Raw genomic sequence first — 17,190 nt, 5'->3', positions numbered from 1 at the left:
TGCCTCAGGCTCATTCATTTAGTGAATAAGTAACAAGTGAGTACTAAAAACAAAGCTAGTTCCAATATAAACACTATATGTGCTTTTTATCTACAAAAATTTAAATTTTTTGTGAGTTTTATGTGGATTTAATCAGAAACTCTGTTGTCTTTGTTGTGTTTTTAGATAGTTTTTTTTTTTTTTCTGTGCAGCCTAGTCAGATTTAGTAGTTTTCATTCCCAGGGTTGAGGTTGAGAGATTCCACCGAAATTGCCTCAGTGTTTTGAGAAATAACAGCATTGCATGCGTAAGTGCTCGACCACTCCTCCAGACTAACCTTTGTGCTGATTGTATCCTACAGGCCTCAAGACTACGGCGGTCAAAATGCACCTTCCTTGTTGGTCACACACCGCAAACCCACTAACACAGTATCGTGTCTTTTTGCGCTTATTTACCCACCACGAAAACAAAGTGGCAGATCCAAAGGAGCATGTTTACAGCATACTAGATCTTTACAGGGTTTTCTAAAGCAAACATTGCATTTTACCTCTAAGTGCTAGAATGGTTTCCTCTTCCCTTGCTTTGTCATTACTCTTTTCCAAACATTGATTGATCGTAGGGATAAGCCTTTATATTGTAAGTCTTTGAGATTTGTTCCGTGTGTGTGTGTTTTACGAAGGAATGCAAGTGATTCTGATTGATGACAGGTTTATTGTCGTCAAGTGTGATTTTAACTTGTGTTTTTGTTCTTTTTTTTTTCGGTCAGTCTTTATTGGATAAGCATAAGGAGTTTACAGAGAAGTTGGAGGAAGTGTGTGACAATCTCACACTGACAGAGAACCGACTGATTGGTCATCAGCAACAAGGTGGAAACGCCGAGTGTGTCACAGACCTGCAGCAGTATCAGCAGGAGCATCAGGTTTGACATGGTTTAATTTGCTGTGCCTCACAAAAATCTATATTTTTTTCAAGAAGTTCATTGAATAAAACCGCTTATCTGATGTCAAGGCTCTGCAAAAAGACGTGCTGACGAACGCCAGTGCCTTAAATGAGGTGATCACCAGCACGAAAAAGTTCCTGGAGGAAAACCGGAACAAGCTGACACCCGATCAGATCGCCGCTATTGAGGGCAAGCTGGAAGAAGCTAAAACCAAAGCCAAGCTCATCAACCAGCGGGCTGAGGAGTCCAGAAGTGATTTGGAGAAGGTTGTAACGACAGCCATAAAACAGGAGAGCGAAAAGGTTCGTGTTACTTCCGTGTCCGTGAAAATTATTTAATGCACGACAGTTTAAATCATTATGTTACAGTGAAGCCAGGGTTGATGATGTGCGTCCGTGTGTACAGGCAGCGGCTGTCGAGCGTCTCGAAGAAAGTAAGAACAAAATCGAAGGTCTCCTGGACTGGATATCCAACATAGGGAATGAAAACAACAGCGGTCTGGATCAAACTGACCATATAAGTAAAGAGAACGGAAACCTGCCAGAGGAAACCGCAGCCAAGGGACTGATAAGAGAGGATGACGATGCCAATGGAAACGCTCTGCAGACGCCTGAGAGCGATTTTGGCAGCGAGGCCGGGGGCGAAAAGGAGTCATCCCTGGACCTCGATAAGCAGTACGACAGGGTCAAGGTATAGTTGGTTTGTTGCAATAACACACAAGATGCAAATAAATGTACACAATAGTCCATTTATAAATCTGCTGAAGAGCACCAACATTTAGGAATAGACCAAATTATGTTCGTTATATTAGAAAATTTTAAAATAGTAAATAATTGACATTTGGTGAAGAGATTAACATTATGAGGTGGAATAGACTGTAAATTATATGAAACAGTTGAATGGAAGTGAATGAAACCGACCATTTTATATAAATGTGGTATACACCCCATAATAATTGTACAATATATAGTAATTAGTTGAAAAGAATATGGCTAAAATGTGTAACTCAGAATTAGGTGACGTATTTTATTTTAAGCTTCATAAATAGTCAAACAGACCTGGCCAGTTTTGACCTGGGAGGACAAAAGTTACATGGAAAACAAAACAGTAAAGGAAAAAGTAAATGACAAGGGATTATAAAATATTCATTTAAATAATAACAGGTTCTATTATTGTTCCCCCAGGCGCGTCATCAGGAGATTCTGTCCCAGCAGCAGGATCTGATCATGGCCACCCAGTCAGCTCAGGCCCTGCTGGACAAACAAGCCAATGTTCTCTCCCCGGAGGAGAAGGAGACCCTTCAGAAGAACATCCAAGAGCTGAAGGAGCGCTACGAGACCTCGCTGACTCAGGCTGAGCAGCAGATGAAGCAGGTGCAGTGCGTCCAGGAGGAGCTGAAGAAGTTCCACGACGACTGCGAGGAGTTCGAAGCCTGGTTGAAGCAGGCCGAAGGGGAGGTTGAGGAGCTGGGCGCTCCCGCGGGCTCCCTGAATATCCTCAGTGACAAACTTCAGCGACAGAAAAGCTTCTCAGAAGATGTGATTTCCCACAAAGGGGATCTTCGCTTCATTACTATTTCAGGACAGAAGGTGCTGGATGTGGCTAAAGCCTGTGGATTGCCTGAGTCTGCGGCTAAGAATGCTCCGCTGCATGTGGATACTTCAGGGACCTGTTCTGCTGTGAAGGAGAAACTGGATTCAACAGCCAGCCGATACAAAACACTACATTCACAGGTATTTAATGGGCAGTCGGTGCAGATGGGTCTTCTGGCCACTAGGTGGTAGCACTTATCCTTACAATAACAATCCTGTGTCACAGCTTCTGTAAGCACAATGAAAACATCAGTGTTAGAGAAAAATAACATCCAATTCTCTTAATGTATTGGCCCTGTGTGCTTAGTCATCAGGTTTATGATTATCCTAATGTATTTTATTACCTGTGTTTTAGTGCAATGTGCTTGGCAACAACCTCAGAGACGTGGTTGACAAATACAAAAAGTATGACGACTCCAGCACGGCTCTTTTGAAGTGGCTCAACAGCTCAGAGGAGGAGGCGAGAAAGCAGCAGTCCGAGGCCATAGCAGCTGACCCACAAACGCTGCAGAAACAGCTGGAGGAGACCAAGGTAAGAATCAAAAGCTGGAGCGAATGAGCCGAAGCTTGGGAGTGAATCCAAAGTCACGGTATCATGTTGAACACCTCAGATTTATGTCAGACTGTATTTTTTTTAATCTTTTTTCATATTTTCATAAAGCCCTTTTCTTCAATCTTCCAATTATTTTTTACAGTTTACTTTAAAAAAAGGGAATTTGATTTCTTCTTGCCTCAGCTTAAAGTTGTGTTTATTACATCAACTCTGCGTGAACCTTGACAGATGTTAGGTCACGAATAATCCGAGCAAAGACATAAAAAACGCTGTATTTAGAGCCGACACGTGTAGAACTTGGAGCATTGACTGGGTTAGAAGGTCACAGCACAATAGACCTGCCTTACCATATACAGTGTTTCCACTGACTTCAGTACAACAGAGCTATTTTTAGCTCTGTGTTCAGATTCAAACCCACATGTGAATAGTTTTAACTCTGGTTATTTGTAGCTTACGTACTCCTGCGAGAGGATAAGAAGCTTGGCTGACAGGGCTGTCTCTGTCAAAGCTTTTGGCTGCAGTTTGCTTCAACATTTCTCTGTAGGGAGGTAGTGACTTACAGCATAAGATATGCCCAGATAAGAGGCGCCTGTGAGCCAACCAAGGAACACAGTACTTCGGGTTTGGGTTAAAAAAAAAATCGCTGGAGAAATCCTGAACCCTTCTGTAAATCTAACAATGAAAATAGAAAGATACATTTAACCACACCTATGGAATGTCCCAATATTAAGCGAAGACATAAACACACTACACTATTGCATTGTCAAAACCTATACTGTTACAATATTAAGGTAAAACGTGAGTGAGCATGTGTGAGGATAAGTTTTCTGATCTCTTATTTACTAATCCACAGGGTTTACAAGGTCAGATGACGGGACATCAGACTGCTGTTGACACGTTACGTAAAACAGCTGAGTCTTTAATAACGTCTGAAGGAGACCTGCTGAGCAACCCAGACGAGATCCAGGAAACAGTAGGTGAGGAAAGATGCGACCGAGGACCACGTCATGTTCACTATACATACTGTTATAGCTTAAGACCCACTCTCAATGGCTTTTAAATAAGCCACTTGAAAGATGGCAGACAATTACATACTCCGCAATAAATCTGGACGTAATGGAAACGTGCCAAGCAACTGTTTACTGCATTAACCTGGCAAACTGTCAATGTCATTCTGTATTTTTTCTTAAATTTATCCAAGTTATCAGAGTAAAATATAACTTTTGAATGGTCTACCTTGTGTTAAGTTCCCCCCATATAATTGGCCCACACTTAAACATGCTTCCACTCCAGCCAAAAACATAATGACTGTCCTTTTCTAGCTTTAACAGGCTCATTCATGCCAAATAATTGTCTGCCTCGGTTTGAAATGTTTACCTTCCGCAACAGTGAGAAAGTCCTCTGCTTTAAACACAACCTGATTTGTTTCCATGTATTGTAGATGACATAGTGGAGCGCTATGACAACCTTTCCAAATCTGTGAGTGATCGCAATGAGAAGCTGCAGATCACCCTGACTCGCTCCATGAGTGTCCAGGATGGTTTGGATGAGATGATGGGATGGATGGAGAGAGTAGAGGCCAGTGTGAAAGAGAAAGGGCCGATCCCCTTGGACTCTGCATCTTTAGGAGACATCCTCAGCAAGGAAGCAGTATGTGCTTGTAATCATTTCTGCAGTATAATAAGTGTAAACTGTATGTCAGTTACGAGCTTCCTGTTCGTTTGAATTATCTGTTAAAACTTTGCTTTGTCTTGTTTTTTTAAGACGTTAGAGCAGGACATAGCAAGTCGCCAGAGCAGCATCTCAGCCATGAAATCTAAGGTGAAGAAGTTTGTGGAGACAGCGGATCCCTCTGCCGCTGTGCTCCTTCAGTCCAAGATGGAAGCTCTGTCCCAGCGCTTCTCTGACGCTTGTGACAAGCATAAGCAAAAAGTTTCCCAACTGGAGGAGGTGAAAGAAAAGGTGGAACAGTTCGAGAACACCTCGGATAAAGTCCAGCAGTTTGTTGTGAAGCGTTCGCAGGATCTGCAAGAAACAGATGGGCCGGGGAAAACGTTCGATGAACTGTCTCAGCTGACGCAGGCGAGTACTGACGCCGTTTGATAGATATCATGTCTGTATTTTGATCGGCAAATCAAGTTTCATTATGCACAGAATGGCTGAGTGTTATCATTTAACCGTAGAACACCAAAGCTGAGATGGCAGAATACGCCAGTGATCTGGAGAAGCTGCAGGCTCTGTCCAAGGAGCTGTCTGAAATAAACCCAGATGGAAACAAATCTCAAATTCAGAGCAAGATGGACGACCTCTCAAACATTTTCAGCACCTTCAAAGACACTGTTAAAGAAAAGTAAGTCACGAATCCCTTATTAATTCCACTTTTAAGAATTAATGAAATGTCCTTTTCGCTCAGCATCAGCGTTTGTGTAATGTCTGCAATATCCACTATAGGGAAGAAGAGCTATCATCCTGTCAGGACCAGCTGGGAGAGTTCAGATCTGCCGCCAGCGCTCTCACCAAGTGGCTGGAGGAGACCAATGAAAGAGTACCTGCGGTTCAGCCAAGCAGCAGTGAGGAAAGTCTGGAGAAGGACCTGCAGACAGTCAACGTGAGTCATGAGATAAATATACAGTATATTGCAGAGACGGCGCTGTTCCTATATACATTTTTATCCAACTGCACTTTAACTGCCGGAGCAGAGGTCATTCATTGATGTTAAACTTTACGCCTGACGCATCAGTTCAGAGTTCATGTCCTTTGCAGTGAGTGTGTTTAAACAGATAATAGTCCTTTCCTCCCTGAACTCCCCACTATTCCTGCTTTCTCTGCCAGCTAATGACAGATGAATGGAAACTGTTTATAGAGAACAGATCTAGGAGTGAAACACTATGTGAGGCTACTTTCTTAGCGGTATGTTACAGAAAGGATCATAGACGTAGAAAGAAGTAAGAGAAAAAAGCTCTTAAAGATCATTCTCAGATTTGACTTTTCAGACATTGGTTAATGCCAGTTGTCATATCTGCTATGCTGCCATACATATATATATATATAACTTATCCATCTGTTTAATGTTTCACCAGGAATTGATAGATGAATGGACTTCCAAAGGCCCCGCTGTCGAAGACTTAAACAGTAAAGGATCCGCACTCTGCACAGTGATCACTTCACTCACATCCCCTGCCAAGACAAAGACCCCGAACAAGTCAGGTAAATGTCAGCACACTTAATCTCAAGTATTTCAGTGGAGTGGGAAGCATGGTGTTCGGGTTCCCTTCTGAGTACTGTATAATCACTAACTTATTAGAGATCGTGGTGGAAAGATCTTGTGCCAACAATTCCTCATCAGTCTCCTTGTTCTTTACACGAGCTTTGTCTCATGTCTTTGCATCAGCTCTTACTAATGGTGGTGGTCCAGCAAGCCATGCCTACCTAACCAATAAAGGTAATCATGTGTGTGTGTGTGGGTGAATGCTGCTTTGGGAGTTATGCTGTTTGTGGTGTGCTGCACTGCTACTGCTGTTGGTTCTGGTTTTCGAGACGCTAGTATGTTTGTGGTTTCTCTTAAGTAAAGCTGAGAGCAGACAAGAAGAGTTTTGAAGTCCTAACCTATTTTTAAACTGTAATGCGTATTTGTGGAGAAACTGCACACATATTATTCTCTCTTTCCTCAAAATTCACACACAACAAGATTTGAAAATAATTGTGAAACAGAGACTAAAGGATATTACTGAGATTTCCAGAGAGCGCAATCAAGGAGCAATGCACCACCTCGAAACAAGGACTGTGGTGCAACAAGTTACTAAAGCTCTGTGGTACATTCCAGTGAGAAAAAACTAAATCTAAATTATTCCACAAGTGTGGATGAGATACTGCTTGTGGAGATGCAGACAACATGAATTGTCTGCTCTTCAGCGGGAGTGAGCTCTTGCATAATTTTCCCCACTATATTAAAGGCCCAAACATCCATTCTTGCACAGGGAGGACATACGATGAGATCAGAAGTTCCCTAGGACTCACATTATTACAGTATCGTAAACATGTTGTATTTTTTTCTGCAATGATTTTTCCAATTCGAATTTGTCAAATCCTTTTTTAAGTACTGAAAAAAAGTATAAAGTAGTAGTATCAACGCCCCCTTAAAAAGAAAATGTGCAGAGCTGCATTGAGACAGACGTAAGGAAGTGGTTGTTTGAGCTTAGATGCCAAAACACACAACCACAAATCCTTAAATTTCATTTGCAGGGATTTGGTGATACTGTCCTCAGTCATATTCAGCACATACTGTACCACAAGGCTAATATATTACCAGTGCCTCGTTATTACCATGTTCTCTTTATGTTTATAATCTCCTGCAAATGAAACTTGATAGAATTATTTTTCCCGTCCTCAGAGCTGATGGTAATTCAGCAGAACATGTCATTCGCCAATGAGGGCTACGCTAACCTTGGAGAAACACTGAAGAGTCGGGCAGGACAGCTGAGTGGTTTGGTGCAGGAGGTGAAAGAGGCCCAAAAGGAGACGGAGGATATGATGGCATGGCTGAAGGACATGAAAAAGACTGCAGCATCCTGGAACAATGCAGCCACAGAGAAGGATTCAGTCAAAACACAGCTTGATCAGCAGAAGGTACAAAAGCGTTGTTGTTCACTAAACGGACTGTTACATTTGATTATGCTCTAAAAGTGCATGAGGTCTTCATTGACTTGGCTCTTCTTTGAATGTGACAGTCATATGACACTCTTTTGGGAAATTGTAGGCTGTTCAGCATTCATGATTTGTTCTTGTAGGCATTTGAAGATGGCATGAAACAAAAGCAGGAGCAGCTCCAGAAGCTCAGGGAGAAGCTTCTCGACTTGATAAAGGCTCATCCAAACTCCCCCGAGGCAGCAAAATGGAAGCAGATGCTGACAGAAATAGGTATGCACCAAGGTGTTGGCTCCAGATGGCCCAGGGTAATTTATGTCACTGAAACTGTCAGTAGTACGTTGAATCCCACTGAAGAGAAATGTATCTCATTATGGCTCTCTCCTTTGAGTAGAGCTTTCTGTGAAATATTAGATCAGCTTAAATCCTGGTGTCATCTAAAACTGTACCACACACGCGGTAACAGAATATGAGCCTATCTTGGTACTGATCTCTGCTGCACTAGTTAAATTAACACATTTGTGGGGCCAAGTCCTGCACAGCATGAGGTTCGTTAGGATAACAGTGGGACAGAGGGCAGAAAAGGTGCTGTTGTGCTGAGTAATGCAATCTGGTGTGATTGTCCTGGCCTCCTGTTCAGATGCTGCTTGGGAAGAAATCACTGGCTCTGTTGAGGAGAGGAAGCAGCATCTGGAGCAGTCCAGCAAGAATCTGGACATCTTCCAAACAAGCGAGCTGCAGCTGGGCCAATGGCTTTCAGAGAAAGAGCTGATGATGAGTGTCCTTGGGCCCCTCTCGATAGACCCAAACATGCTTAAAATGCAGAAGCAACAAGTTCAGGTGCACACGTTGTTTATTTAATTTCAATAAATAAATAAATTACTTGTACATTCAGATTTTTCTTGACTGATTTTCTTCTCCTGTCCTATAGATCCTCCAGAATGAGTTCAAGAGCCGCAAACCTCAATATGAGGAACTTGAAGAAGCAGTGTCAGCCATCCTGAGTTCATCCGGTGACCAGGACCCTTCAAGTGGGAAGCTGGTGAGGGAGCAGTTTTCTGCAGTCACCCAGAAGTGGCAAGGCCTCACGGGACAGCTGGACCAGCGAGACAGCCTCATTGACCAGGCAGTGGTGAAGACCGGGCAGTTTCAGGAGTTACTGAGGAGTCTCACCGACACTACCACTCAGCTGGAGAGTCAGCTCACAAACCATCATGGCCACAGCACCCATCCTGATGCTGTGAAGCGGCAGCTGGAGGACGTACAAAACTTCTCAGCTCAGCTGAGAGAGGAGAGGAAGAAGCTGAAGGAGGCTGAGGCCATCAATGCAGAGCTCACAGCGATGGTGACTGAGGACTATCTCAAAGCAGACCTAGCCAGGCAGCTGGAGAGTGTCAGCAAGCCTTTCAAACAGCTGGAGGAGAAAGCAGGTTGGTATTTTAACTTAACCTCATAATGTAGTGTTGTAATCTTTGGAAAGAACATTCTGTTTGTGTTGGGTCACTGCAGCTCCAGCTTCCCACCTGGATAAATTGTTGTTAGTTAACCTTGTGTTGTTGTGATTTTTTTTGTAAACTACTTCTATTTCTGGCATTGATTACAACGTAGCAGAATGAATTACACAACTCATCTGCAGCAATATTCTCAGTTCACTTGTTGGTTCCACTCCAAGCATACAGTGATTGCAGCGTTTTACCTGCTAATTTGCATATTTCTCTGTTACAGCAAAACGGATCGAACAGTTGAACTCAACATTTGCCAGCTCTCAGCAGTTCCATCAGACCTCCAAAGACTTCCAGTCATGGCTGGGTGAGAAGCTGCAGGACCAATCTGAGCCCAAGTCCATCTCCGCCAAAGCGGACATTCTACAGCAAACGCTGGAGGAGCACAGCAAACTTGGGAAGGCTCTCAGTGAACACGAGGAAGTTTATAATACAATCATTGGAGAAGGGGAGATGCTTCTGCACGACACTGACGGTGCAGAAAAGCTGGCGCTACAAGGGCAGCTCACAGCCCTCACGTCCAACTGGGAGGAAGTGAAGAAGAGTTCTGCAGAGCAGGCTGACAAACTCCAAACAGCACTGCAGAGATCTACAAAGTACCAAGAACATGCAGAGAAGTTGAGCTCGTGGATTCAGGAGTGTGAAGCCAGTGCGGGCAGAGTCAAACTCACCATTGACCCTGTTACTGTGGAGAGCTCAATCTCCCAGGTTAAAGCTCTCCAGAAGGATGTTGACAAGCACAGAGGATTGGTGGAGCAGCTCAACACAGCGGCAGATAGTCTTCTTGAGGTGGCCAATGCAGACACTGAAGCTATAAAAGAAGAGAAGGCTAGCATTGGCAAAAAAGTAGACAATATAGTGGAGGGTCTGCAGAGCAAAAGGGAGTGCCTGGAGAAGCTCTCACACACAGTTAAGGAATTTAATGATGCCTACAAAGAGGCAAAGGGTCAACTTGAGGGAGCTAAGAAGCAGGTGGATGCCTACGAGTCACAGGGAGTGCAGGCACACAGCAACAAGAACTTAACCAACATGAAAGCCCAACATAAGAGTTTAGAGGGAGTGCAGAACCAATTAGAGCACATGAAGACCTTGGCTAAGGATCTTGTGGTGGACGTTCCAGATGCTGAAGGAGTGACAGAGCTCTTGCTACAGGCCGACAGTGTAGAAACAGACTACAACAACCTGAACAAGAAACTGGAGGAGACATGTCAAGTATTGGAGGGCAAACTGCAAGGTATTGGACAGTTCCAAAACAGCATCCGTGAGATGTTTACCCATTTCACAGAGCTGGACGATGAGCTGGACAACATGTCTCCTGTGGCTCTTGACTTGGCCACTCTTAAAGAACAGCAAGACAGCATTCAGAGTTTTGTGTCCAAGCTGCGAGAGCTGATGACCAACACTGCGAACGCCGGAGACAGCTGTAAGAGAATGCTGGAGACCGAGTCCTCACCTGACCTGTTAGGACTGAAGAGAGACCTGGACACTCTGAGTAAGCAATGCGGCAAACTGTTAGACCGAGCCAAAGGCAGAGAAGACCAAGTGCGGAGTACGCTCACCAAACTGGAGGAGCTGTACGGTAAACTCCATCAAGTGGAAGATAAACTCTGCAGAGCGGTGGATAAGGAGGCATCCCAGGAGGCGGTTGGCATGGAGACAGATGTCATCAACCAACAGCTGGAGGCATTTAAGGTAGGTTGACCTGAATGTGATGCTTAGTTTTAATTTCTGTGGTTTAAAAAAAAGTGAAACACATGTTTGATTGCGCATTTATAAAATCACATCAACATGCACAGCACGGTGGTGCAATGTTAACAGCTTGCTCCTCATTACATTTACACCTGTTTGCTCTGGGCTCTCCTGGGTATGAGGCGCTACAGTAGTGAACTGATAATTGTTCCAAAGGGACTTTACACCTCTCCTTTAGTTTGTGGCAAAGATCAGTTTTGAACCTGTGATCATAAGCTGCAACTACAGTTTTAGTGCATATAGTAAATGTGAATGTATTTAAATCACAATGTATGAAGTTGTAACATGCGTACCTGTGTATTTGTACACATAAGGTTAATATTTAATATTATCATTTGTTAGGGGCTGTAGAGTAACATTTACTTACAATATAACAAGACAGCCCTTCCACATCTAAACTGAAATATTCAAATAATTACACATGGGATTTGAGGGAATAATAATATTTTTCTTCCCATTAATGACTTTGGACACTCTAGCAACACTTAAACCAGATTTCTGTGTTCTTTTCTCTAAATTATAATAAAAGTGCAAGATTCAAGCATAAAAGTCGCAGTAATCCAGTGGATTAAGTGTCCCCTTTGCTTTCCTAACTGGCAGTTTCTGGGAAAAGCTGCTCTTGTTTTACATAAACCACCTAGCCTAAAAGCTGCTAACATCCTCCCGAAACTCAACAAACCTGCACACGTCGGATTTTAGACGCTGTCTTTCCACAAAACGCTTCACAGGGGCAGGCTACCAGCAGGGTCTTCGCTGACCCCGCTCTCTTTCTCTCTCGCTACATACGTGGCAATCCTCTGGGGACTGCTGGTGCATTCAGGGCATCTGGTGTTAACAAAAGTGGCTGGGCTCCATGCGCAATGACGGGGCAAGAGGGGAGGACCGTCGTAGCCAGGTGGTGGCCAGCAGGGCATCGCTTGGTTCAATAATGAAACCGAGCCCGCATCCTGATCTCTTAACTCTGATAGAACTGCACTCAAGATGTTAATTATAAATCCTTCAATAGATACAAGTCATAGCTTTTATAGCACACAGCTTCCTAATTGTTCAAATGGTTGTCAGTTCTTCTTTCTTTCCCTATTGTCTATAAAAGCATGGGGGTCTTTATCAGTTCGGGGTGAAGCAGGGGCTAGCCGTGACAGATGCAAAACGTTTTAAAAGCTCCTAAATTCCTGCAGAGGTTTTCAAAAGAGGATTAACCTATATTCAGAGGTGAAATTATGAAACCCTTCTTCGTTTATAGTATAGTAAAACAATGTAAACAGCTGTGTAGACGCAAATGACACAGATCTGTCCTTAAATGTGGGTCAAGGGATTTTTTTCAATTAACAGGGCGCTGCATTCATGTACTGTAGGAGAGCTGGATCTGAGCCTCCTGTTGAGATGCGTGGATTAAAATATCATCGGGGCAGAAAGGGTTGGGGGTTAAATGTGTCAGCTTGTTGTCTGGTGTTTGGTTTAAAGGCCGTGCGGGGTAACTATTAAAGAAGTGATTGATTCGGATTGTTGCTAAGTAGCATTGTGATGGTGCGTGTCTTCGGCTCGTCTTTGTCCTGTCAACACCCTGGGTTGAGAGGGCATGCGCGGCCTCAGCTGCTGGCGGAAAATCCTCTTTGTACTCATTTATAGCAATACGTGGCATCAGGAGGGGAATTATCTCAAATCAGTATTTGATCTTGAGTTTTTATTTAGCTGCAGCATAAAAGCATTAAATGATTCAGTCACATTCTGTTTTATGGTCAGTGAATCAGATTATTTTTACCTTAGCTAAGTGGGCCTTATTGGCAGCTAGTGAGAAAGAAATAAACAAAGAAAGACAGCACTTGGATTCATCTCTTTCTCGTGCCGTTACCATTTTTGGTCAAGTTTTGAAATGCCTGACTTTGTGTGTTTACGCTTGTCGTTCACGTGGGAGCCCTGAGGTCCCTGGTGTACGTATACGTCGAGGTGTAACTTAAAGGCTAGGTGAAGTGACTCAACACCACTGGGGGTTGGCGTAGGCGTCCTTTCTCAACATTCAGACATGACATCAGCGTCTCTATTCCTAAAGAATTTCCATCTTCTGAATCATACTGTAGCTGCTCCGTTTCACTGAAGGTGAAGTGTCACTGGGAACACATAGCGCCGCTAACTCGCTGACACATGGAGGTGACGTGTTCTCCTTAAAGTGAAACGTGAAACTTCTATGGTGCCGGGAAAAGTAGAGTATTGCTGTAAGGGGATTATGTTGACATTTCTACTCATCAAAGGTTTCTAGTCTCTGTTTCCAACGCTGACCTAAATCTTTAGCGTGAAAGCAGTCGTCAAATGCGTGACAGAAGGCCAGTTTGAAAACAATACTCTGTGCACTCAGCACCTTGACATGCAGTAAAGCCATAAAAGCCCTTTAAGAAGCCGCCAAATAAGATGTTGTTTAAGACGTCTTGATGATTTGCTGATCTCATCTTTCAATGATTGGTTTGCATGAGAACAACTGAACCGATCGTAACAAGTGTTACATGGTCCACTGGTAGAAAATGAGTCAGCTGGAAGTTTCATTATTTACTAATCATTTATGTCATTTTTAAACATGAGTTTTTCTGTCTGTCGGTTTTTGTCCTTTAATCAACTCGAGCCTTGAAAAGTAGTGATGACATTTTTAACTAATACCTGATTGCTGCATAAACCCATAATGGAGGTATACGGGCGAAAAATGTTATTGCAGCCACAAAAATAAATCAGTTATCCAGGCATCTCTCCTCACAGTTTTGCAAATAGAAGAAACACGAATGGGCTGGTGGGATTGGTGGGATTTAATAACGCAAGCTTTTGCCTCCTCCTCTTTAAGTCTTGGTTGGCGTTGATGTGTCACAAAATCTACTCTGTTCCTGATTGTTTTCCTGATGAGTGGCGCTGTTGAAAGAGCTTTAATCGGCTGTTTGGCCTTTGGTCTCCTCAACTTTTAGCCTTCGGTGCTTAAACGAAATGTGGCAATTTATGAAAAGTGTTGAGTTTGTGACGGCGGGAGCCGGCATGAGTGCTGGAAAAGAATCCATTCATTCGAAAGGCTGAACATTTGAAGTAGTGTCCAGACTTCTGTGGCCAAACCTCCCTTTTCTTAACTCCTTATTTATCTCTGCCAGCGTCCTCTTTCCATCTCCTCTCATGCGAGCAGAACTGGACAAAGAAGTTGCGGTCGTTCATTTCCTTACCCGGCCACAGTGATGCAGAATCCAGGAAACAAAAATGAATTCCTTTCATTATCTCCTCTATCATTCCTTTCTTTTCCTATCCGTCTCACTGGACATAAAAGCCCCTTCATGCACTTGGCAGAGCCGCCGGTGTTAAATTACCTGGGACCTGTGCCTCCCTCAGCATTCCGCGGTAATTAAGAATATCTGCAGGGTTCACAGCAACCGTCCACAAGACTAGAGAGGACAAAGAGGGGAAAAAAGGAAAAAATGTGTATCTGTTTCAGCGTGGTGTGATGTCATGAGAGTGAAAGCTGCCGCTGCCTGCTGGCTTCATTTTTTTTTTTTTTGTCCGTGTCTGAATTAGAGAAGCTGGTGCGTACTGCTTCCCCTCCCCATTCCCTCACTCACTGAAAGAGAAAAGAAGAGTGACTGTGTCAGGATGCAGAAGATGGCTTAGAAGTGAAGTCATATGGGCCATGCAGACATAAGGGGGAATTAGAAAAGAGGAGGCGGGTGGGGAGGGGGGGGTCATATGTCCACCAATCAACATGTGCCGGAGCGGCTCTGAGCACAAATGGAGTTGTGGCAGATGTTGTCTGAATAATGAGCGGGGGCGGGGCATGTAACCCTCTGCCAGGAGGGTGTCTGTCAGTGCGTCGGGAGCGATGAGAGAGGAAGGGCAGTCTTTTTTGTTTATCTAGGAGTACCAGCTCTCTGCGCACAACTGCCCCGAGGTTTCTAGTCGAGCCTGCTGGATTTGTCTGTGGATATTTTCACTTTGCACTGAAGCTTTTGCCCCTTGCTCACATGGATGCTGCGAGGATTTCAGGGAAAAAGAAGCACTTTGGATCAGAGGAGTACTGATAAGTTTTGGCAATGCATGAAGCGGAGCCGGCAGGAATATTCTTTTGGACAGAAGACTGTATTGAAAACCAGGATTCCCATTCCAAATATGGACTATAAAGCTGTTACAGAGCCCTAGCACTTCTTTGTTATATATATATATATTTTTTTTTTACATATTTGTTTTTCATGTAGATCAGCTTTATTCTGTCTGTATTTTTTTTAAAACTCTTGTATATTTTTTTCTTTTATAAAACAAGAGGAAATGTTTAATATTCACGTGTTGACTTCTCATTTAAGAGAGGAGAGACATTATTATTATATTGCACACTGTTGCTTCTCATGTAAGTTGCGCTCCCTTTTAAATTGCTCCGCGTGCACTAAGGCAACCCATACCTCAGGGGATTTCACTACATCCTTAATCTTTTCTTTGTCGTGAGCGGTGACAATTGTTTTTAGCATGGGCAAACCGCTGAGCAGACCAGATTGCCTCAGACAAAACCCTTCCTGTGTGGGGAAGGGGGAGGAGGAGGACCTGAACATCGATGACTGCTATGTGCCCCAGAGGTCCATTTATGACACCGTCCGGCTCAATGAGCAGATAGACTCGGGGTCTAAAGGCAGCCTTTCTTCCCGACACTTCACAGGCACCTTACCCTACACCCACCGCACGTTAGACCTCAGCAGCCTGTGTGGGAATGGAGTTCTCTCTGCTTCTAGTTCCTTTGAGCTCCGCACTAGAAAACCCGCCGCGCTGGACGAGCGCGTGGTCTTTGATGGACTTAAGCTCAATGGGAACGGAGTCAGGGTGACCGATACGGTGCTGCCAAAGTCACGTCTGCAGGGAGGAGAGAAGAAGGACCATCCTCATCATCGGCGGTCGTGGCGGACTTTTGCCCCCACTAATTTGGGCGAGTATGCAAGCCGCAGCGGAACGCTGTGTTCTGGGAGCGCGGAGAGGCCTGGCTTGATCAACGGCAGGAGAGGACAGAGTATGACCAGCTCTTTGACATCTGAAGAGGACTCAGGTCTGTACAGCCCTACTGTGGAGAGGGAGCGACGTGCCCATAGATCCCACAAAAGAACAGGCCCCGGTACGAGGAGCCTCTCATCTTCAGAGGCAATGCATATGTCCGGGGACCTGAAAGCAGTGCGATCACTCAGCTCAGGACAGGAGGACTTTCCTTTCTCCCCTGTGAGGGACAACCGCTCCCTTTACCACAGTAGCAGCCTGGTTCAGGATACCCGGCAGACAGAATCTGGTGTGGTGATGCTTAATGAAAAGGATACCCTTAGCAATGGAGAGTATAAATACTCCACAGGGAGGTTGTCTTCAGGGTCAGCCTCCAGAACTCAAAATGACAGCTCCGGCTGGCGTTCCAGGACTTTAAAAGACTACGATGAGCTATCCACTGCTGAGCTGTTGGAGGATGTGTCACCTCAGGATGACTGCGAGTTGGTTAGTGTGGTGGTGACGCAGCCTGAGACATACGGAAACTCTGTAACACTACCCACAGAGCGCTGCCAGCAAGAGAACCCATGTACGGTGCAACAAGGAGCGTCCAAGTACAACATGGAGGAGCTGGAGGAGTTTCTACAATCACTGGAAGCTTGCCTGCCTAAAAGTTTGCAGACATTCCAGCACGCAGGGGAGCAGGAGATCGAGGCCTTGCTGAATGCCATTGCCGCATGCCCAGAAATGGACGCTATGGGTTATTTCTCCCCACAGGTGCCCAAAAATAGCCTCTCCCTCCATTTCCAAGTTTTTCCTCATCAGCCGGCCCAGCACATGTTTCTCTAGATGATGCATCTTTTTATATGAGGTTTTTTTTTCCCCCTTGCTGCTAGATTGGTGTATTTCTTTCATATCTGATTTTATGATAGGTGAATTAGGTTTTTCTCAGCAATCCAGCCTGCCTGATTGTGCACAGCTGTGGTTTAACTGTTAAATCTGCTTCTCTAGAAGCTGCTGACTGGTTAGAGAGATGTTTGTGTCAGCTGGATTTTTAACACTAAACCTGAGGTGATGATGTGGCAGTCACGTCTCTGGGCATGGAAAGGAAATGAATAACTTCCTGGCACCACTTTGACTTTTTCTTTCCTATAAAGTCTGGATCTACTCATCCAGCTAATTCTTTTATTTCTACCTTTTTAAGTGTTTACGAGTCGATTAGGTGGCAATTTTTGGAAGACAGTGTGAAAAAACATTCCCAAA

At 44.2% G+C, this 17,190-nt stretch overlaps 1 protein-coding gene across 4 annotated transcripts in view; it reads left to right on the top strand.

Annotated features, from left to right (window-relative positions):
- dst (dystonin) overlaps window positions 1-17,190 on the top strand; it is a gene marked incomplete at its 3' end in the record, with an annotated part of 77,790 nt that overhangs the window by 38,336 nt on the left and 22,264 nt on the right. For 3 of the 4 annotated variants that reach the window (XM_084561312.1, XM_084561310.1, XM_084561313.1), the window contains 17 exons: window positions 746-898; window positions 988-1,221; window positions 1,325-1,609; window positions 2,104-2,652; window positions 2,867-3,043; window positions 3,918-4,041; window positions 4,506-4,714; window positions 4,829-5,146; window positions 5,248-5,414; window positions 5,516-5,672; window positions 6,145-6,271; window positions 6,456-6,506; window positions 7,455-7,690; window positions 7,852-7,981; window positions 8,349-8,548; window positions 8,640-9,138; window positions 9,434-10,902. In XM_084561312.1, coding sequence (XP_084417438.1) covers window positions 746-898; window positions 988-1,221; window positions 1,325-1,609; window positions 2,104-2,652; window positions 2,867-3,043; window positions 3,918-4,041; window positions 4,506-4,714; window positions 4,829-5,146; window positions 5,248-5,414; window positions 5,516-5,672; window positions 6,145-6,271; window positions 6,456-6,506; window positions 7,455-7,690; window positions 7,852-7,981; window positions 8,349-8,548; window positions 8,640-9,138; window positions 9,434-10,902 — 5,085 coding nt within the window. The remainder of the gene's footprint in view (window positions 1-745; window positions 899-987; window positions 1,222-1,324; window positions 1,610-2,103; window positions 2,653-2,866; window positions 3,044-3,917; window positions 4,042-4,505; window positions 4,715-4,828; window positions 5,147-5,247; window positions 5,415-5,515; window positions 5,673-6,144; window positions 6,272-6,455; window positions 6,507-7,454; window positions 7,691-7,851; window positions 7,982-8,348; window positions 8,549-8,639; window positions 9,139-9,433; window positions 10,903-17,190) is intronic. The other variant, XM_084561311.1, reaches the window with a different exon arrangement.

The sequence above is a fragment of the Chelon labrosus genome, assembly GCF_963514085.1.
Source record: "Chelon labrosus genome assembly, chromosome: 15".
In the NCBI taxonomy this organism is placed as follows: domain Eukaryota; kingdom Metazoa; phylum Chordata; class Actinopteri; order Mugiliformes; family Mugilidae; genus Chelon; species Chelon labrosus.
This window is presented reverse-complemented; position numbering and strand designations above follow the sequence as displayed.